This window comes from Bos javanicus, chromosome 27 (assembly GCF_032452875.1).
Source record: "Bos javanicus breed banteng chromosome 27, ARS-OSU_banteng_1.0, whole genome shotgun sequence".
NCBI classification, from domain to species: Eukaryota; Metazoa; Chordata; class Mammalia; order Artiodactyla; family Bovidae; genus Bos; species Bos javanicus.
In genome coordinates this window covers 1,313,225-1,336,021 of record NC_083894.1, presented here as the reverse complement: position 1 = coordinate 1,336,021, position 22,797 = coordinate 1,313,225, and the positions used below count along the sequence as shown (strand labels likewise).

The following is a 22,797-nucleotide window of genomic DNA, read 5'->3' as shown; positions in this document are numbered from 1 at the left end:
TCTATCATCGTGTCTTCCTTCTTTATTCCAAATTCTCTGCCACAAACTAGACAGCTCAGGAATCAGTGCTGCTGCTCTGCCTTTCCAAGCTGCAACCCAGGGGCGGGGACCACATGACCTTCTAAGACTTCTTCCTCATCCTTCATCTTATGATCACATTATAGACATAAAACAAGAGATGCTCTGTGTCACTGCTCAGGAAGATGGCAGACCCCGGTGCGGTAGTCAGGCGGCTCTGAGCTCAGTCCGAGGCTCCCAGGGACCTGGGCTGGCAACTTCACCGCTGCACTTCTGATGGTCAGTGAGGAATAATCAGAGAAGAAAAGTGGAGAGCTATGAAATGCTGAACCCAACGCAGAGAGCAGCAAGCATGCAGCCGTGCCTGCTACAGGTAGCACTGCTGTTTCGGGAAGGACCATGAAGAGTATTTAATAAAGGCTCCCTAATGAAGAAATTAGAGAAATATGAAGCATAGTTAAGTCAGTAAATTAAGAGCAAGGGGATTTCTTCTCTCCTTTTACTAGTCTGAATGTTAGGTATGTAATTCTTAGGTTTAATTAAGCTGGACCACCATGAAAACAAAAAATAGATAAATTTAAAAAATTACCTAAGAAAGTGAATCCAAAGTCACTCATCTTATGTTTCTATGCAAGTGACCTGTGGTTATATTCACGTGTGTGTGTGTGTTCATTCCAGCACACTGACATTTGGGGAGAGAAGTACTACTATTTTAAATAATCTTATGTCATATACATTACAGTATAATTTTAAAATGCATTTTCCATGTAAGAAAAATCTGACAAATACACATTAAGAAGTGATAAACAGACAATGAGGTTAAGCTGAGACATCATAGCATTCTAAATGATTTTATCATAAGGCTGTTATTTAGATTGACAAGACTGTCAATGAAAAATGGTTATAGAATGACTCAGGTTTTGAACTGATTTCAAAATCAGGAGGAATATTAATAAGCATATAGCCAGTTGCCCAGAGTCAAACAGTTCTCTGTAGGCACTAAACTACAGAAAATTCATTTAAAGTTTCCCATTTGGAATTATACATCAATGCCATTCTTGCCACACTCTTTGAACAGAATCCCATTTTCCTCACTGGGAATTCTACAAGTTATCTTAATTTAACATGCAGTATATATTCCAGTTCGTTAAAAACAGCTTCTGAGTTGAGGAATTCATATTGGCTAGAGAATTTGGATTAAATTCAAATTCAAACTGATGTTTTCATGCAGTAAACTGCCTGGGCTGCCGGGAGCCAGGTGGCCTTCTGGGAAAGACGGGTGGTCTCTGCATATCAGCAGGCTGCAAGCCTGACCCCCAGCCAGGCCCCTGCCCCGCCCCACCGGCCCCTGCGCTCCCAAGCATGCTGCACCAGGAGCGGAGGGCCAGTGGAGCAGAGACTCCCTCAGTGTCACCGACTGCAACGGGAGCTGCAACCCCAGACAGGCAGGGTGGCATTGGGCAGCCTCCTGGATCCTCGGTCTTCCGGAGACACTGGGTTGGGGGGATGCCTATGTCCCCGAGCCCGTATGCGGCAGGTGGGTGTTTCCTGCCTGGCCAGTGACGCGGCCCCAGGGGTCGGGGTGAGTATTCAGGGTCCAGGTGAAGGCCTGTCTACAAACTGACAACCACATCCAGACAAACAAAACTCGCTCTCAGCAGCCATCTGGCAGTACAGTTTCTCCATCTTATTGCAGACGTTGGCCCTGAGTAGGGGTTCAGGAGCGGGCAGGACCAAGGTTAGTTCCCAGGGGTCAAGTGGATTTTGTCAGAGATCCGAGGTGGAGATGGGAGCACAAAGTGTTGAAATGTTAACAGACTTTGGGTCTTCCTTCCAGGCTCCCAAGCCCACGGCTCTTTTCACCGTTTTGTGGTCATAAATCTCTAGGAGAAATTGATGAAGACTATGTCCTTCTGCCCCGAAGCAGACACAGACGCTCAAAGTTCCGCACATGGTTGCAGAACCTTTGCACACCTTTGGCTCATGGGCCCCCTGAAGAGCTGTAGGAAAAGCCTGCAGCTTGATATGGAAAGCTGCTCATGCTTCCTGTCTTACAGACCCTTCAAACCCTAACACCACGGTCCCCAGGCCTTTGTCCCCTTTCAGGGTCCAGCTCACCACTGGTCTCAGATGCTGTCCCTACGTCCATTGCTGGACATTTGAATATTCCTCCCACAGCTGAAACTGTGCTGCTTCTCTGGCACAACCGTAATGGAGAGTTACAAGTGTTATGGCATTTACATGAGTGCGTGCCTTTCTTTCCAACAGATGTCATTTCTCCGCTAGCTGATGTCCTCATACATCACAGACCCTCTAAATGCACCAATTCACAGGCATGGCCTAAACCCCAGGCCTGAAACAAGGGCTGATTGTAGAGACAGCCGTTCAAATTCAATTATCTCACGTGTTACCTAAAATGATGATATTCTAATTACTTCTTAAATCTGATTACATAACTTTCTTGTTTTTGCTTCACAATACCTAAGTAACTGTTTTAGGATTTGAGAAAAAGGAGCATACTGAAATCACTCTAATGCTATTGTGCAAAACCAATAGGAAGTGGGCCTATTAAAGGAGTGATACCAGGTCAACATCCTACGTTTAAGCCAATCAGCCTGCTCAGTCGTCACGTGGCATCTGCGTCAGAGCTGAGCCCCACCTCAGTGTGGTGCCGGTTACCCCGCTGTGCAGAGCCCACTTGGGGAGTACTGCAAAGATACCCCCCAACTAATCACCCCTAGGAAGACCCGAGTGGAAATTTGTTTTATTCAGGGTCACTGAGCATTTTTCAGAAGAAGCCACCACATCCTACACCTCTCCCACCCTGGGCCCCTCCCGGAACAAAAGCCAAGGATGGTGAGGTATGGAGGACTGATGGAAGAGCCATTTGGATGCTGATTCTTCCCTGCTTTCCTCTCGAGCCTTTGAGAGCGTCAGGACAGAGGTCGGGAACTCCTCTGGTGCAGGCCCCTGAGGAATCCGCGGGTGGCGTGACAGCGAGGGACCCTGCCTGAGCCCACAGGCGTCTGCCGCCCTGCACAGGTGCTGACTCAGGCGCTGACCAGGCATCACAGGGTGGGACAGGTCCTTCTCACCGGCTCTCTCTTCTGTCAAGGAAGGGAAACCGTTCTGGTGGACAGAGGTGGAAGGTTTCTATAGCTACCTTTTACAGGAGTCCTAAGATGTAAAATATTAAATAGAAAGATTCTTTCTCTCCTCCTCTATTCTCTCCTTACCCTGAGCAGCCTCTTTACCTTAGAAGCCAAATTTTACCTAATGCAAAGAGCTGACTCATTGGAAAAGACCCTGATTCTGAGAAAGACTGAGGGCAGGAGGAGAAGGGGACGACAAAGGATGAGATGGTTGGATGGCATCATTGACTCGACGGACATGGGTTTGGGTGGACTCTGGGAGTTGGTGATGGACATGGAAGCCTGGCGTGCTGCAGTTCATGGGGTTGCAAAGTGTCGGACACGACTGAGTGACTGAACTGAACTGAACTGAACTGGGAGTAGTAAAATTGTTTACTACAATTGTAGTAAAATTATTTTACTATACCTGTTTCATCATCATCATTGTTACAGCCATTGGTTTATTTATAACTACTTATTACAACCACCACTTTGTCAGCGTTTCTTTAGATGTACAGCTATCTCCCCATCCTGTATTGTCCCAATACCTAGAACAATACCTGACAACTAGACACGGAATAAAAACGCAGCAACGGAATAATCAACAACTGAGTAAAAAAGTAAATAAAACAGATACACTCGTCACTGAGCCCCTACACATGCCAGGCACTACGCTGGCCACTACAATCTTAAAACTGCCTTGGAGCGTAGATACTGTTCTCCCCATTTTGCAGTTTTGGCCTCAGTGAAGTTACAGAATTTGTTAAAGGTCTACAGGTTCTAAGGGGAGAAAGCTGGATTTGTTTCAAAACCAGTTTAGTTCTAATCTTGTATTCCTAATTTATACTCTTTCCCCTCTTTTCACACATTTTTATTTTGTACATTTATCATTAGTTTAACTTATTAATTAGCCTGGCAATAGTTACTCTGCCTGAACTGCCATCAGTTTCATAAAGAGGTAGAGGATTTATGAACTTGAACAACAGGAAGTGGGTCAGACCTAGTCACAGTTCTGAACAATTTGTTCCCATCTGCCTTTGTTGCCACACACCTCACAGTAAGACACTGGGTTTCACTAAACTGAAGGTCAATGATGTGTAACGTCATGAAAACCAATCTGATGTCCATGCAGAGTATCTAGAAAATAGAAGGAGACGTTAGAAGCTAAGAGCTCTCTCTGTAGACGTGTGTGTGTGTGTGTGTGTGTGTGTGTGTGTGTGTGTGTGTGTAGACACACAACTGGGAAACTCTTTGGCTGCGAACAGCAGATCCACAGGGTCAGCTTCTCATGAAAGTTCACGCTTCCATCAACAGGAAGAAGCTGGACCACCAGCCCCGATTCCTGGCCCCACTCTCCTGTCCCTGGAGGCAGACACTGTGTTTGTTTCTCTCTAGGAAAGTGATTAACTTTGGATATAAGGCAAGAGCCAAAAAAGGCATATATTTCAACACCTATTTTTAAGGGCAGAGCCAATGATTTTGTATCCTATTAGTCAATGAAGTTCAGATGATCAATAGTCACATCCAGCAAAGGCTCTCCCTTGCCCACTGCGTATCCTACTTTTCTTTCCATTTCTCGTCTCAGAGAAACACGTTTCAGCATGCTGAACGCGCCTGACTACTCCCCTCATTACACGTGGCTGAGCATCTCTGACACTCCTGATCCTGCTCAGGCTACACAGCCCCTGCCTGCACGTCATTTCCCATGTTGGTGAGACGAGGCCACTCAGTGTTTAGGAAACAAAACCACCCATGGTCCACAGCCGGGTTGGGGGCGGGGAGTGTTCATGATCAACAGAGAGCAGAGCTAAAGGGAAGACAGTGTGTCTACAGTGGGAAGGGAGGGGCCTTTTCAAGAGGGAAACATGGGAAAGAGAAGTGGAAGAAATCTACCACCTGTAGCATGCCTGAGGGCCAGGCCTTTCCTGAGAACACTCGCCAGCCAGGAAAGCAGTCACCTCCACTCACGTTCTCTCACAGGACCCCTCAGGGATCCCATGAAGGGGGGACCACTGTTAGTTCAACATTTTTAGGGTAATGAGTCAGACATCTAGTTTGCTTTCTAGGTTCCAAGACCACTGGTCTGTCTGTGACACCACAGCAATTGTTCCCTTTTTAAAAGCACTTGCAAGCATTTTGCTAACTTGTAAGTCCACAGCCTGAGTTCTGGGTCATTTGATCACAAGATTGGTTGGGGAAGAACACAGAAATTCTATGTTGGAAAGTTTACCTCCAAGGTCATTCTACACTGATAGATGCTGGGAAGACTCAATAACTTGTTATTCGTGACACTGGTAATGAGATGTAACAATCAGAGGGAAAAGCAAAATTATGAATATATATTATTAATAAAAAACAAGGGATTCAGCGGGAAGGGTTTCTCATCTCTGTCAGTCACTTAAAAACAAGTAACTCCTAAAACCCAGCCAAACTGTAAACACAAACTTGGACAAGTATTGGAGAAAGGTCAACTGTTCGACCTTGACTTCAAGTCATATCTTCTGTGAATCTCTTATGACAGACACTGCGGACCATGATGGATAGTCTTTCCAGTACATTCTCAGAGCTCAGAGGACGCAGTTTAGCTTGCAGTGCCTTCCAGCTTTCCTTCCCGGCACCCAGTGTGGAGTCCTGGGGCTCAGTCAGTGCTTGTGAAATGCAGGCAGGAAAAGGGAGAAAATCCAAGAGGAAGGCAAGGATGAAGGCACAGCACAGTCACCAGAGGAGGGCAGACGGCGCGTGAGAGCGCAGGCCGCTGTCCTGGAGCCCCAGAGGCTGAGCCGTGACTCTGACGCTCTGCCAGCCCTCCCCTTCTCCTCTGTCCACCTGAGGCGTGTCTTGTGGCTGGCAGGGCCCTGCTGCCGCTCTGGGGACCCACTGGAGAAGGTGGATCCCAACGCTGGAGGCACCAGGACGGTCACTGAGCCCTGAACGTACTCTGCCCGAAGGTCCAAGGCACAGAGAAACTTCCTTGTCTTTGAAAATATCTCAGCACTCGGCACCCGGCACCTCAGAATGACATTCCCAAAGGGTTCTCACGATGTTTGCCAATGTACAGTTCAAAACTCAGGCTCAGAAAATCACAGGAAAAGAGGTGGAGAGTGGAGATAATGCACCCTCTGCAGGGACTCATTCTCAGGGAACACACTCACTCACTTCTCTATTCTCTGGAGCTTGAGAAGACGGAAAGAATTTTCTTGAGGACACTGAAATCTCATCACATCAACCAAAAGGCAACCTGAATGGGGGGTGTTTTATCCATGGATCCTGAGATGATATGAATAAGATTCAAATTTTAAAACAAAGTTCGTGCATTCCCGACGGCAACATTCTAACAGGGAAGACGAATGTCAGAGCCTGGCCTCATGTTAAATTTCTCCTTATCCATCCTTCCCAGTATTGCAGGATGGTTTATTACGAATTACTAGGAACACCTCTGATTTGACTCTTCTCAGCATTCAAGTACATATATTCCATGTGCACCTTCACCTCTCATACATGCTTCAGAAGGCAACAAACGGGCTTAAGTTTACTGGCGAGAAAATAGACAGTACTTTATCTACACATAGTAAACTTGAAATCTGATATTTAAATTGTCCAGTGACCAGAAATAAAGAATATTTATTTATTCCTTGAGAAAAGTAATGAGGTAAAATTGTTTCAGTGCCAGCTGAATGCCTAAAACTCAGATATTGCATAATCTAAAAAAAAATGAAATTTGCAAATTAGGGTTCATTTGTGCATTTTATATCATTCTGCATAAATGCATAATTGTGACAGTCTCAGACACCAGATGGTGTGTGCAATTCATATCCATTTTCACTCTGTTCTATTACACGTAATGGCTGTGGCTTCACCTCTGAGTTGAAGCGTACCTTATACAACTGCCTTGGTCGACAGTAAGACCAGACACCCTAACAGTCAGGAACATGGGCTTGTGGGGAGCAGAGATGAAGCGACAGGGCTCCTGTGCTCAAAGCGCCGACAGACCAGCGCTCAGCTCCGAGTCTGACACGCACTGAGCTGCAGCAGGAACCCCGAGAGGAGGAAGGAGGCGAGGAAGGCTGAGAGGAAGCACAACAGGGCACAGAGGTGTCCAGAGGGTGAGTGTCTGCAGGTGATGGAGAGCACCCGGAGCACCGGTCAGGGAGACGGAGCACCAGCTAGTCCCTGAAGGCTTTTCTGGACTTTTCTACATTGAATACAAATATATTGCAAGTCTCATTTCCCTGTACACATGAAACTAAGCTCTGCTGAGATAACAAATGCCAACCAGTCCTGTGTGTCCCATGATCTCCCTCCCTGCTCATCTCTCTCTCTCTCTCACACACACACACACACAGAGTCCCCACCAGCCCTTCTCCAGCCTGTCTGTGTACTCCTGCAGTTCTGTGTTAGGAGGTAGGACCAGAATCCAGAAGGCCCATGTGTTAACTCATGGCCCCAAGAAGAGAAGGCAGAGATGCTCTGCTGAGAGAGTGTGGTCCAAGGAATGTCTGCTCCTCTGGAGCCAAGAGGGTCCTGGACTCCTGCAAACATTTCCAATAAAAGCTCAGACCGTTTGGGCAAGCCACAGAGCCACAGCACAGAAGGACTGAGGTCAAGCAGAAGACTAAAGCTTGACCTTGGCCAGAAATATCTCCCTTCAGCAAACAACAGACAGGGATCCCAGGAGGGATGCTGGGTGCCTGGGAAATGCCCTGGATCCTCTGCTCTCCCTGGGGACCAGCTCCCTCCTGCAAGATTCTGCTCAAAAATTGAGGCGAGGGTTTCCCATCGGATTCTGGATCTGTCAGTTTCTCGTTGTAATCCTCTTTTTCTTTTTTGCATATTTGAGTCAGTTCTACTGTTTTAGCTTCTAAGAACTGTGACTTTTTATCCTTAAATAATTTTATTGATGTGTAAAAACACCTGAGTCGCTTTTCTAATGTATTCTACGTTATTTGAGCCCTTTGGTCTCTCCCCTCCACCCTCTCTTCTCAAGTATTCTGTGTTATTTGAGCCTCCCCACCCCTCCACCCTCTCTGGCCTCTTCTGGAGAGACTTCTGCTGCATGTGTGGCATCTTCCTCACTCCCTCTATTTTCTCAGAAATGGTTGGTTATTAGTCCATTTGGCATCAGCCTTTACGATGGGAAGCCTCCTTGTCATCGTAGTCTGTGTCTTCTCTCTGGCTATATTTAAGATCACTTGTACAGCCCGCATATTCTGTAGCTTCCCTTTATAAGATGTGGGCATGCCTTATGTATTGTCTTCAACACTGGGAGTCTGTGGATCAAGAGGCGAGACCTGCTGCTTCAGTTCTGGGAAAACCTCAGCCTTTCCTTCTCGAGCAAGGCCTCATCTCCCCCTTCTCCTTCACCTCGCGCCCAACTCCAGGCACGTGCTTGTGCTTCCACAGCGCCTCCCCTGCACCTGCATTCTCGTTTCATGTCCCCTTCAGTGTCTGCGTGCAGCTCTAGTTGACGGCCTCATATCACTTTCCTAGTCAGCTCTTCTCTTTCCAGCTCTGTCAAATCCACGTACAACATATGGACACGGCAGCGAATTTCAATGACATTTCTTGTTTCTAGACACACTGTTTTTATAATCTGTCCTTGTTTTCATACCAGATACTTCCTTAACTCTGGTCTCTTTTCCTTTTGAAAATCTATTTCGTAATTTTAAACCTACCCAGCACCTCTGCAGGTCTGTTGATTCTCATGCTTCTATCAGGGTTTCTCACCCTGAAGTTTCTTTATACGACAGGCAATATTTCACTGTATGTTTATCTAAAATGAGGGTTATTTTTAAGTGGAGAAGGAGCTCCTGGAGCCCCATTTTGTCAAAGATCCTGCAGATAATTTGTGACTGGAATCAGCCACAGCAGTCAGGCTTGGACAGAATCCTAAACGCTTCTGCTTCTAGAACAATGTCCACATTAATTCACCACATGGACCTCTGACTCAGCTCGTGGGAATTCAGATCTCACATCCGTGCCTGCAGTGTGCGTACCATTGGTAACCATGTTCTACCCATGGCCGTGGAAATGTGATAAGCTTCCTTCAGTGCTTTCTCGGGCGGATGTTCTCCAGGCCTTCTCTCACAAACGGGGAAGCTCACTGAGCCTCTGGGGTTCATTCCCGGGGCTCAGCCTCAGCATCCCTCCCCATCGTCCCTCCCCCCGGCGCCTCCAGCCTGCAGGTGCAGCACGCCTCTTCTCTGACCGCCTTCCATCCTATCGGGGTTTACTGCTCAGGGGCCACTGCCTCGGGACTCACGCCCACCCTCAGGTTTACAATCCCCCGCTAATTCTTGGGACCTAAGCGATTCCCTCACTTTCTTTCATTCCATCCAGTTCAACTACGTGCTGAAAGCAAATGCTGATAAAATCGTGCAGCGACTTTATGTCTGTAGCAGGGATGGGATGTCATCCATGCTTCTATGCCCCCATCATAAACTTTTATGAGGAACAGTATTCTCTGTCTTCCCCTAGGCAGTGTTTTCTGATTTCCACTATAACACAAGCCATTTTAAGGTCCTGGAAGACAGATTGGTTGGAGCAGGGTTCTGTTTTCTCTCACAAATTAGGTGAATTCTTCAGTTCCTAAGCAACACTAATTTTTTCTAGAGTGCCTGGCGCATGTGGAGAACTTAATAAATGGTGGTTATCTTCCACTAACCATCCAAGAAGAGCAATCAGAAGAAAATAATTTTTATCTAAAGCATACAATTAAAAAGCTATGATCTCAGGACCAGAGGGGCACTGGTTGTTGCTATTTGAGAACCAACGCCCCCATTTCTGCAGACGGGGGTGGGGGCTGGGAGGGGGTGGAGAATGCTTCTCACTGAACCCTCTGATGCCCAGTTATCTAAAAGCAACCTTATTATTTTCCCTAATTGTTGAGAGGCCTTAAAATCTCAGGATGACACACTCTCAATTAAGGTATAAAAATAGTGCGGAAATTTCCATCGTTTATAGTCACTAGTAGGGAAAATCTTGAATATTTGCACTTAAAAAAATCAAGAACATAATAATACAAATACAGGGAAAATTCTTTTTTGTTTGTTTGTTTTTACTCGGGGGTTATGAAGGGAGACGAAGTATTTTGGACTCATTCTATTTATAATAAAACATTGGAGTGTATATGTTTGTTCAAAATTCCAGTAGCAGTATGCAATTTCTGTTTTTAAATGATCAAAGTAAAAAAATATTCAGATTTAGAAAGAAAATTTCTCACTTCAAACTTTCTGAGATTTCCCATTTTTAACCTTAATCTTGTTTTTTTTTTGGATTGGCATTTCTACAAATAACGTTTTCCCAGTGATCTGATGCATCAGTTCAGTTCAGTCGCTCAGTTGTGTCGACTCTTTGCTACCCCATGAATCGCAGCATGCCAGGCCTCCCTGTCCATCACCAACTCCCGGAGTTCACTCAAACTTGTGTCCATCGAGTCCATGATGCCATCCAGCCATCTCATCCTCTGTTGTCCCCTTTTCCTCCTGCCCCCAATCCCTCCCAGCATCAGAGTCTTTTCTAATGAGTCAACTCTTCGCATGAGGTGGCCAAAGTACTGGAGTTTCAGCTTTAGCATCAGTCCTTCCAAAGAACACCCAGGACCGATCTCCTTTAGAACGGACTGGTTGGATCTCCTTGCAGTCCAAGGGACTCTCAAGAGTCTTCTCCAACACCACAGTTCAAAAGCATCAATTCTTCGGCGCTCAGCTTTCTTCACAGTCTAACTCTCACATCCATACATGACCACTGGAAAAACCATAGCCTTGAGTAGACAGACCTTTGTTGTCAAAGTAATGTCGCTGCTTTTTAATATGCTCTCTAGGTTGGTCATAACTTTTCTTCCAAGCAGTAAGCATCTTTTAATTTCATGGCTGCAGTCACCATCTGCAGTGATTTTGGAGCCCCCAAAAATAAAGTCTGACACTGTTTCCACTGTTTCCCCATCTATTTGCCATGAAGTGATGGGACCGGATGCCATGATCTTCGTTTTCTGAATGTTGAGCTTTAAGCCAACTTTTTCACTCTCCTCTTTCACTTTCATCAAGAGGCTTTTTAGTTCCTCTTCACTTTTTTCCATAAGGGTGGTGTCATCTGCATATCTGAGGTTATTGGTATTTCTCCCGACAATCTTGATTCCAGCTTGTGCTTCTTCCAGCCCAGCATTTCTCATGATGTACTCTGCATATAAGTTAAATAAGCAGGGTGACAATATACAGCCTTGATGTACTCCTTTTCCTATCTGGAACCCGTCTGTTGTTTCATGTCCACTTCTAACGATCTGATGTATATGCCACCTCAAATGGTCCACTGCTTTGAAGTGATCATCTTAAGGTCTCTATCACTGAAAAATCTTTTTTTCTAAAATCCATCATAACATTTTTGTAGCACATTCCTGCATGCCAGATTTGTATCATAAGAGCCTTTTTCATTCCCTAGTTTTAATTGGGTTAAATGACATAAATGTAAGACACTGTCATTACATTAGAGCAGATTTCAAATAAGTTCTCTTCGACCCTACCAGGCATCAGGATCTGTCTTCCCACCTCAGAAAATTTCTTAGGAAGGAGAGCAGGTTGAACCACAGAGTGTAAACAGACAGACAAGTCCATGAACAGTTGGCTCTGGTCCCACCACGGTCCACAATTTTCTTGGTGCGCTTGTTAATAGGCAAGTGGTAACATGCACCTGTCAGTGATGTCTGAAAACCACCATATACCCTAAATCATCTCCCTGTATTACAGTGATGGATTATATCATACAAAACCTTCAGAGAGTCTTTCAGTGTCAAGGAAACCTTAGGAGGTAACCTTGCTGTATGACATCCAGTTACTTCCAAGGTCTAAATGACAACAGGAACCACTAGGAAAATGACACGAGTTGAGATGGTCTAATTTATTAAATTCGTATAGAAAATTATGTCAACAAATAAGACTGCTCTTAGTAAATTTTAAACTTTTTCTTTTTTTTGGAATGGGTCCCCATTCTGGATAGAAAGGAAGATTCCAATAAATAACAATAAATTCCATTAAACATCTTCATCTCAGAAAAACATAGTCATCCAAATTTTAGAAGCCTTGCGATGTAGAGAGCGTAAGCAACTGGCATGTTCAAACTGTGATCTGCATTTTACACACAATTAAACTTTCATGATCTCCGGAAAGCAGGCCTCTGCAGTTCAGGAGCCCACAACCTCAAAGTCCTGAGGTCCGCAGCCTCCCACAGCTTGGTCCGCAGTCTCACTGGCATGATAGATACTATCATCTGAGGCAACGCTAACTATTCAATCTGGATCCAGGAACTGCTCTCTCCCAGAGAACTCATCATTAAAATGCAAATAGGTGTTTCCCACTTGACTGGTTTAGTGGTGAAACACTGTTCACAGCCCTGACACGAAAGGGAGCTCCATCAATTGATGCCTTAACCTTCCGGGTGTGATGAGTGCATGGGCCCAGATCTGAGCCTGACATCCTGCCGCCAGCCGCTGGCTCTGATCCTCGCTCTGCAGCAGGCTTATGAGTTAACTGATAGAAGCTGCTGAAGAAATTACGAACAAAAAAGCTGATTTCAGATTCTGCTCACTGCACCCAGCCAGCCCTCACTCAGACTAATTACTTAAATGATTTAAAAATGTATGAATATTCATATGATCGTGCTTTTCAAAAAATAAAGCACAGCTGAGCCCGTGCCATCCAATCTTTCCTGCTCTCTCGTGTGGAGCAACCCCACTTGCGTGTCTGAAACCCTGAAATGACTGTGAGAGGGGAGGAGTCCTGCGAGGGGTCAGCCCTGGTCCCACGGCCACCTGGCTGCAGCCTGAGACCACCCTGACCCTCAGGGCCCCTCCGGCTGGATGACTGGGGTCACTCTCACACCAAGTACAGTTGGACTCTGATTAAACATCCACAAGCCCATCTGCCCCAGAACAAGGACAGCTGCGTCTCCCCTCCCCCAACTGGTCCCCCTGCTGGGCTGACAGCGCTCCTGACCTGGACCTCGGGCAGGTGGACGCAGCTCATCCGGGTTGGGCAGGCCTGGGTCTGAGTGTAGGGCTGGGCCTCTGCCTGGACCTGGACCTGGCTCTACCATGCTCTGCTGCCGGCCAGCCAGGGCTCGTCCACTCCAACCTGCCCCCCGGGCATCCATGGAAACACTGACACCCCTCGACCCAGCCTGGATTCCAGACGACACGCGTGCCTGAATCAGTGCTTCACCCCTCCCTGCACACCAGGCTCCGCTGACTCCACTCACTGGCAACAACCCCACGCACACACCGTCAGCCCACGGAACGCGGACGGCGGCTCACGGCAACATGGAGAGTGAAACTCAGCACAGGTTTGCAGACACCACCATGTACAACAGCTTCATGCTTCAAGACTCCTGCAGTGTGTGTGGCACACACTTCCACAAAAAGTGGGGGCGCAGAGGACAAGGGGATTAGATGGGAGGCCTAGGCATGGGCTTGGCCCATGTGGGGACGACAGGAAGAGCTGAGACAACAGGAAAAGACACAGGACACACTGGAGAACTCCATCTGTCACCCCCAGACACCCCAGGACACCCACAACCCCCAGGATGCCTGACCCCCCATGACCCCTGGCATCTCCGAGGTTCCCACACCACGCAGATGAAACCCTCTCCCAACCGTCATCTGGGAGCAGCTGCCCCAGGACCTTAAACCCTGAATGTTGTTTGACCCTGGAAACACCAGGGCCTAGATTTCGCATTTCCATAACAGTGAAGCTTAAGATATCAGCATCTGAGCTACCTGCAGCTCTGTGTGTCACCACATGATCCTCAAATAGCACAAGAGCAGTTCCAAACAGTCACAAAATCCAGGTAGTGCAGTGCTTGATGAAATTTTCAAGTTACCCCCTTGCTCACTCTTTTTTCAACTCGTGGGCAGACACCTCCTTGGTGGTGTGATCCCATGCGTGGATGGAAGCCCCGTGGGGGGCACACGCCACACGCTGCTGGGGGGCCGCTGCTCGGACCCCACCCTCTTGGCTTCCGACCCTGACAACTAGGAAGGAAGGGCTCCCAGAGGCCTCCTTTCATGTGAGGCCTGTTGCACACCAGCTAATTTATCTAAAGCCCATAAAAACATGTCTCATACATTTCTGAATCCACATCCGAGTGCTGTGGTCTGGGAGCAGTGCCCATTCTCCTCTGGAGACAAGCATCTCCCACCCAGTGCCCGTCCCATGCTCGGTTCTGATTCTCCTCCTCACTTTTTCATCAAACACTGCAAAGACCAGGCTATGGATCTGTAACCTGCCTCCTACGGGCTCCACAGTGTCCATCACAGGACAGGGGGTGCCCACCTGAGGCTCGTGGGACAAGGGGCACTCACCTTCTGGCTCTCCGCAGAGGGTGCACTGTGACTCTGCAAACAGAACAGAGAGAGACGTTGGTCAGTCCCGGCTCAGCCACAGACTCAGACTCAGCATTAGCCTGCTTGCAACCCGGCCACCCTGGCAGGACAAAGGGCTCCGACCTCGCATCTCAGCAGATTTTATTGTAAAGAAACCACTGTTGCAGGTGTTTTACATGATACAGTTTTTAAATGGCAGCGACTGTGTCAGATGCATCTGCTCACACTAGACACACGTTCACAGCTGTACGTGACTCATATTACTCAGCTGAAATAACGGCAATATATTTATCACTTAATATTAATATTGAAAACTTTGATTACAACTCTGTTAGATATCTCAAGCACAAATAATTATAAGCAAACGTATAAAGCTGTGTTTCAGTAAAAACACTCAAATGGACAAGTACCGAGTGCTCACAAAGCAGGCCCATGACTGGGGACCAGGCTCTGCGGGAGGTCCCAGGATCCCCGGGGACACCGCCGCGGGCTGCACCTTAGCAGAAGCCAGGCACTTGCAGGCACAGTGCAGGTGGGGCTGCGGGGCCATCCCCCCAGACCCTGCACAAAGGGCCTCCTTTTCCAGAAGAGCCTCAACCTGGACAGCAGAGCCGGCTGCACACAGGACTCCCAGCCCTGGGGTCTCTCCCCCTCCACTTCCCTCCAAATCCAGGCCCAGGGGAAAGCCCCACAGGGCAGATATAACACTCCCACCCCAGAGGCCAAGGACCCGCCGTGAAGGAGTCCACACTCCCCAGCTCTCCAGGAGCTCCTGCACCCCACCCTCTGCACGCTGCACACACTCAGCTGCTCCGTGTAGGTGGGGCCACCAGCACCGCCTGCATTTAGGGATGTCCCAGGCCCCAGGGGCTCTTGTCACTGTGACAAGGGTCCAGGCGGCCCATCTGCAGGGAGGGGAGGTCACCACGGGGAGCTGACGACGGGGCAGGGGAGGGGTGGCCACAGGGCAGAGGGCTTCACGCCCAGCCCCACACTCGACCCTGACCCACTCTGCCCCTGCTGCCCTGGAAGGGACCAAACAACACCAGGTTTTTACTTGGTACAAGAATCGTGCAATGATAACTGAATTTGCATCAAAACTGACCCACAAATTCAAGACATTCTCAGTGGACTTCATCTCCCTCCAGGTTATTATGTTGTATGTGTTCAAAACTATCCCACAAGTTGAAACCACAGTAACAGCACAATGATGATGACGATGGTGGTGGCCCAGTAACGGACACCCTCAGGAAATTCAGATTCTGTGAACCAAGGATCATTCTTTGGTTCAAAGAAGAAGTGGGGAGATGGTATTAGTTGAGCCCGTGGCATATTAACTTCTCCAGAACGCAAGTCTTAAGCAAATGCCATTTCAAATTCAATTATTAATGCATTTATGCCTTAGTCTTTAAAGAATTGTTTCCAGCAAGATCATAAAAATCTGTCATCCGTGTGTCACGCCCAGGACATGCAGTGGCTGGTCCAGCACTGTCTGCATGCCTTACAGGTTCTTCTCCTAAAGATCAAGCACGGCCTTCTGCCACGAGCCGCAGGCACTGGTAACAGGAGGCAGTGAGGGCCCAGCGCGTCCAGCAAATGTCTCCTGGGGCAGCCAGCCCGAGCTGGGGTAAACAGTTCCCAGAGCACCTGACCTCCCACGAGCTGGAGGGAACAAGCAGATGCTGGGAGCGCTGAGCCTGTGTGAGTGGGCACGCTGGTCAGGGCTGATCCTCATCACCAGGGTTGTGACCTCCAGACGTTACCACCTCACCATCAGAAACACACACCAGAATGACAACTGACCCCGGATGGTGACCCAAGTGGACGGTGGGCTGTGGACCTCACTGTGATGACACCCACTCTGAACTTCAACACTTGCTGCCTCTCCGAGCGCCTCAGAGCTGTGGCCCTGGGACTCCCCACCCAGGGATCCCTACCTGGTGTCTGGGTACAAGGGCCCACGACACAGGGACAAGCCCCATCAGCGCTGGGGATTTGCTGGCAGCTGGGTGCATGGGGCGGATGTGCACACATGGCAGGGTGGGCACATGCTTAGAGTCTGTCCTGCCTGGGGGTCCTGCCCGTGCTCACAGAGAAGTAGCTAATGTAACACAGACGTCTCCCAGGCAGCAGCGGGGAGGCTCTGGAGCGGGAGGTCCACACACGAGGTGTCTCCCAAGGGTGCGGTGGGTCCATGGACTTGACAGGATCCTAGACACCGTCAGCCCACAGGATGCCCACGTGAGAACACTGACACTCCCAGAAACAGATGAAGACCACCGAGTCCACACCTCCTGTAAATTCCCTGTCACCTGACAGGAATATCTGCCCCCAATTACACCCCATCCTGTCCTGTGCCCTGTGTATAAACAGGAGAAAGGCGGCCTTATAGAGGCCGATGTGATTAATGTCACAGAGGCTGGACAATGTGCAGTGAACAGCAGCAGCTCAGAGTGGAAACCACGGCTAGGCTGTGGGAAGCTTCCCAGGAACTTACTTAGGCAGTGAACGGTAGAACTGGGGCTTCCCTGGCCAGGGGCAGGGAGGGACAGGCACCAGGCCCAGGGCCTGAGGCCCCCGTGTGGGAAGTCGTAGGAGAGGCCGCAGCTCTGGACGGAGCAGGATGCTCACAGCTCATGTTGTGGCAATGAGTGGACTTGGGGTTAGCAGGTGCGGCTCACGGGGCTTTTTGGGGGTCGTTTCTCCCAAATAAGAAGGGCTGTCAGTGTCTGCGATCTGGGACCTTCCTCTCCTCCCCAGGGCTCAATCAGCAGCGGGAGGAGCCATGGCAGAGTGAGAAACTGGGCTCACTGGTCTAAACCATGAAGCATCTTAAATGAGGCAGTCTGGGGAGGGGTAGGATGGTCCAGGGATGAAGGCAGGATGTAGGAGGGTGGAAAGAGTGATTTGGCAGCAGGCAACGTGACAGAGGGGGTGCAGCCTGGACCCCTGACCATGGGCTCAGGGGACCTAGACCCTGGGCTGCTGATGGGCTTCATGTCACTCGGGATTTGCTGTAAAGCAGCTAATTCACAGGCAAGTATGTATGCGATACGGCTACTCAGGTGGGGGGCTTCCTCTGAACTGGGGCTGCGAGGTCTGTGAAAGCCCTGACCCTTCAGCTTGGTTTCCCATCTGGTCCTCGTCTAAAAGGTGGCTTGTGCTGCTGCTCAAGTGGATTGACACGCACAGACCAGGCACTGAGTGGGGCTTTGTGGGTGAGGTTCTGGCTCCGCGTTTTCAGGCTTCTGCCTCCCTGTGCTCAGACACATCCCCAAGCCCTGCGCCAGCTGATCACATCCTGGAATCCCGTGACAGGAAAGGTGGGATCCCGTGGGCCCCCGGGATTCTGTCTGTGTTATCACCTTCTTCCCCAGAGACCCCCGGTAAAGACTGCGGCAGTGATGAGGGAATAAACGTGATGCGTTGTGAGTTCACCATCATTAGTGCAGAGTCTCACTTAAATTAGGAGACGACTACACTCACATATGCTAATTGACACGAGAGAGAGAAATCTGTCCCTGCTCCAGGTGCACCCCGGAGAACTCGCCTGTGCCCACACTGCAGGTCTGGCCCGCTGGAGCTAGTTCGTTCTCCTGTGTGAGTGCACACGTGTTCTCATCCTTACGCGGAGAGGGACGCCGGTGTGAACCCAGAAAGTGTTCTGCAGTGGAGCTGCTTGTCTCAGGCCTGTGAGTGAGTCAGTCACCTCCCCGCTCTCCCACCTGCCCGCCCTTCTCACGAGGTGACCCAGGGGTGAGCTGACAGCAGCTCCCCAGGGAGCCCCGGGGGGACAGCTGACGCTCAGAAACCCTGCAAGTGCCCTGCCAAGCTTGCTGGCGCAGATCCGTGAGGCCACCAGGGCTGCAGGCAAAGCCGACTTCAAGATCACTGAGAAGAGGGCAGCCCTTTCCTGAGGCTTCTTCTTCCCATCAGCACTCCATCAGCAGGAAGCAGATGGGGTCCCGGTGCTCCAAGAAGGCGGTCGGCTAGGTGCAGGGCGCAGGGCACCCACTGCGGCAGAGAAGGGTGACCTGGGAGACCAGAGCTGGGGGCGTGGTATGAGCCAGGGGTGTGGCCTGGGCTGCGGGAGTGGCTTGGGCAGGGGGCGTGGCCTGAGGGGTTGTGTGACCCACGCCTGAGCTGAGGCATGGCCTGGGGAGAGGAGTGGCTTGGATTGGGGGAGTGGCCTGAGATGGAGGGCGTCGCCCTGGTGGGCAGGGGCGTGGTCTCAGAGGGTTGGGCCGTGGGCTGTGCCAACCGCACTCACTGACTGTGCCTGTGCCCAGTCTGCCTTCACTCCCCCAGGGCCGGGAATGAAGGGGAGGCGGACCCTTCGTCTCCGAAGCCTCAGGACAGCCGGGAGTCAGGACACAGGATGCTCCGTGTGCTCTCACAGGGAGGAGGTCCACAGCAAGAGCCCCGCAGGCAAAACACCCCTCGAATGGAGCCAGGCATGCTCTCCAGACACGCAGACGGCACGGTGATATGGCGCTCACTCACCCGTGCACTTGGGGTGATGCTGCGTGATTCAGGAACAACATGGCTTCATGGCAAAACATGAAGCAGCTATATGACACAACTATGTGCTAATATGACAACATGTGATATGATAACAGGACATACACACATACATACAGGCATGACATGGCTGTATGACACCACTACATGGTAATTCATATAACATACATGACGACACAACTATGCTCGATGACAGCATGACTGTAAGACAGCACAACTTATAATAACATGACAAAAGGACAGCATGACTATGGTCACACAGGACAGGTCACAGCATGGCCCTACAATGACATCGTGGTATATGATAATATGACCGTAAGACAACAGGACTATTTGAGAGTATCACCTGACAAAATATAATAGCTCAAGAAACCTGGCTGTTCATCAACAAGGAACACGTGAATAAATCGTAATTTGCTCATTCTATGCAATCTTGTGTACTAAACTGGGAAAAACTCTGAAACATTAAAAAATAGAGAGTCAAGGGTTGAACACTGCATCTTCCAATTACGAAAGCGCTGTCTTTAATATCATTCAACAAATATGTATAGAGAGCCTACTGGGTGCGAGAATTTATGCTGGGTGGCAGGCACTGATAATATTATACTGTGACACGTGGTTCTGTGTATTCATAAATGTATGGGGAAGCCTAGAATAGTAAACAGCAGATTTCACCGTAAGTTATTTCTAAGTAATAGCAGTGTATAGCAGGAGGCTGGTCCTAGGGGTTAGGTGGGAGACAGAGAGGATGAAATGAGTTCTTGGTGAACGTGTGTGAATTTGTAATTGGAAAGGCACTCTTTAAAATGCACACAGGTTAAGAATAAAGGAAAACAATATTTTTGGCACAAAGTCCATCTATAAATATTAGCTGTTAATATTACCATCATCTGAGTTTGTCTTTGTTCCAATTTCAATGCACAGGACACAATTTGCCTATCAAAGGGGGAGCAGTGGATTCTACCCCCAGGGCTGGTCCAGCAGTGAATGACATCATCATGTAACTCCTCCCCCAAACCTCGCACATGCTGATCAATCACCAAATGTTAGGAATGCCCGGGGTTGGCAAGAGTGACCTGGGTTTGGCAGGAGGAGCAGGCCTTGTCTAGATGGTGGAACCCTTTCGGGGAAGGATAGCGTATGTCTCTGAGGAAGGCATCACACAAGTTTGTTTCTAATCATTTTCAAAATATTTTGTCAAGAAGACGACTTCTATGTGTAGTGTCTCTTACCTGCTCAGGAGCCACATCACCTGTGAGCTCACACCTCTGCTTACCGCTTTCCAGCTGTCAATGCTCCCCTTCCCCATAATGCCATGGTTGACTCTGGAACATTTCTGGGGAGCTGACCTATCCTCCAAGGCAGCTTGATTTAAGGAAGTTAAATGATTTCTTAGAATCTCTCAGGAAAAACAGGGTCCTAAGATTATATTGTAGCCCACCAGGCTCCTCCATCCATGGGATTCTCCAGGCAAGAATACTGGAGTGGGTTGCCATTTCCTTCTCCAAGATTATTCAATTCAAATGCATGCTCACTGCCTGGCAGAGATGCGCTGGGACGCAAAGTGATCCAAGAGTAAGTGTTCCCAATGTAGCACTGACAGGCCACTCTATTTCCACATCATTTTTATCTATGAATTCAATGCTGCTTAGGACTTCAATCTTATTAATTCCCAGAACTACTGGACTCAAGTGACTAGATTATTTTTCTTTTTTAAAATTAATTTTTATGAAGTATAGTTGCTTTACAATGTGGTAGTTTCTGCTGTACAGCAAACTGAGCCAGATATATGTATGAATATATCCCACCTTTTTCGGATTTCTTTCCCATTTAGGTCACCACAGAGCACTGAACAGAGTTCTCTGAGTTGTACAGTAGGTTCTCACCAGTTATCTATTTTATACATGGTATCAATAGTGCATATGTATACTACTTTCATTCAGCCAGGAAGACAGGTGCCCAAAGAGATGAAGGCATTCTCCTCTGGCTGATCGTGTGGGCAAGGTGGCCGTTAAGGACAAGGGATCTATTAATATTGCTGGGTGACAGATGCTCCTGAGATGCAGCCATGACACCTAAGGATTCTGGACATGGGAGGCTCCTGCCATTTTTTTTCTCAGCACTGACCAAATACTCAAGGGCGTGAGCAGTCCTGTCCCATCAACTCCACTGTCCTCACAGAAATGGCATGAAGACGCTATGCTAAACTTAATTTCTTGTTTTCCAAGGAGCTGCCCCAGTTCAGTCTCTTCAATATCACAAGCTGCCACAACAACCTCTCTCCTAAAAACGTGATGTCCCCCAGGCCCTGCTCTTGACCCATTGCTTGTCTCACTTTTCAAGGCTTCTTTGGGTATGTTCACTTAATTACATGACTTCAAGGACCCATCATGTATGCTGACGACATGCCCCAAGCTCAGATGCAGAGACCCAGAGCTGCTGGTGCCGAAGGCCCCCTGGCCCCCCAGGTGCCTGCTTCCAGCAGAGATGCCACTCCCACCATCTGGACCTGGACAGCCTCCTGTGTTTGCCTCCTACCCACGTCCACCCCACTGCTGCACCAAAGTCCCCATGCTGGTCATGCTGTCACCTCTGCCCTGTCTGTCATCGTGTCTCGCACCCCTCCCGAGGACCAGCCTCAATCGACACACCCCACTGACCAGGTGCCCCGAGGCGAACCAGCTACCTCTTCCTATGGGCCCTGAGGGTCTTTACACTTCAGTCAATGGTTTAGGGGGGTTGTCTCCCCTCTAGCTGGGCTGTGCGGAGTCCACAGCTAGGCATTCCTTGCACTCATACCAGGTATTTCTTAGAATTAGGAGAGTCTTTGAAAATGGAGATTTCAGTCCTGTTTTGAAGAGGAAATCTCCCCAAGGTTTACACTGTATTACAATCAATCCCTATTCATCAATCTAACAGTATAAGCTGACATTCCTTAAGTAGTTTGTGCCACACCAACTACATTTACATAAATATTTAGTCATTCATCTGACTAATATCTCCATAGGGACCTAGTCACATATATATGTACACACATATATATATGCATACCTAAATATATGAGTATGTATATGAATGCAAATATGTGTAAATACATAATATAAAAATACAAACATAAATACATACATTTTTAACACATGTAATTATACAAATGCTTCTACTGTCTGTATGCCTTCTGTGCTCTGATTGGCACAGACACAGAGATGGACACATACACACACACGCATGCACGTTTTTGCACTGAGAATCCTTGTGATGTAGAATGGTACATTCATAGGTGCTCATAAGCATTTAATGATGCTTTGAGAAATAGATGTTCAGTCAAATGCAATATCTATTTCTGATAATCTCATGCAGAAAATAAATATTAGCCTCATGGGACATGACCTATTTTATCATTGTCAAACTAAAGGAAATTTGTATGAAATACCAGAAGAACCCAATAGTCTGCAACCCTGTGACAACCAGGAGACCCAGGATGGGCACCCCAACAGGAGCCCCTTAGTAGTGAGGGGTCCAAGGTTGCTGCAGGGTGACTTTCAGCTCCCTGAGCCATAAACACCTCCACTAGAACCTTCTGTAACAAATATCCTTGCTCTGACATCAGTGTGTCCTTAGTTTGTCCCAAAGTGTCAGCAAAATAGCACTTATTTTGAAGCCTCTTCCTTTGTTTGTGGCAAGGTACTCATCTATTACAGCAGGACTCACAGGAGCTGATAAGCGAGGCACCATTCAGCATCACGGACAAAGGTGGTTCCT

At 48.5% G+C, this 22,797-nt stretch overlaps 1 protein-coding gene across 5 annotated transcripts in view; it reads right to left on the bottom strand.

Annotated features, from left to right (window-relative positions):
- Window positions 1-22,797, bottom strand: part of DLGAP2 (DLG associated protein 2) — a 647,652-nt gene that overhangs the window by 259,712 nt on the left and 365,143 nt on the right. For all 5 annotated transcript variants that reach the window (XM_061404053.1, XM_061404052.1, XM_061404055.1 and 2 more), the window contains exon 4: window positions 14,497-14,529. In XM_061404053.1, the coding sequence (XP_061260037.1) occupies window positions 14,497-14,529 (33 nt within the window). The remainder of the gene's footprint in view (window positions 1-14,496; window positions 14,530-22,797) is intronic.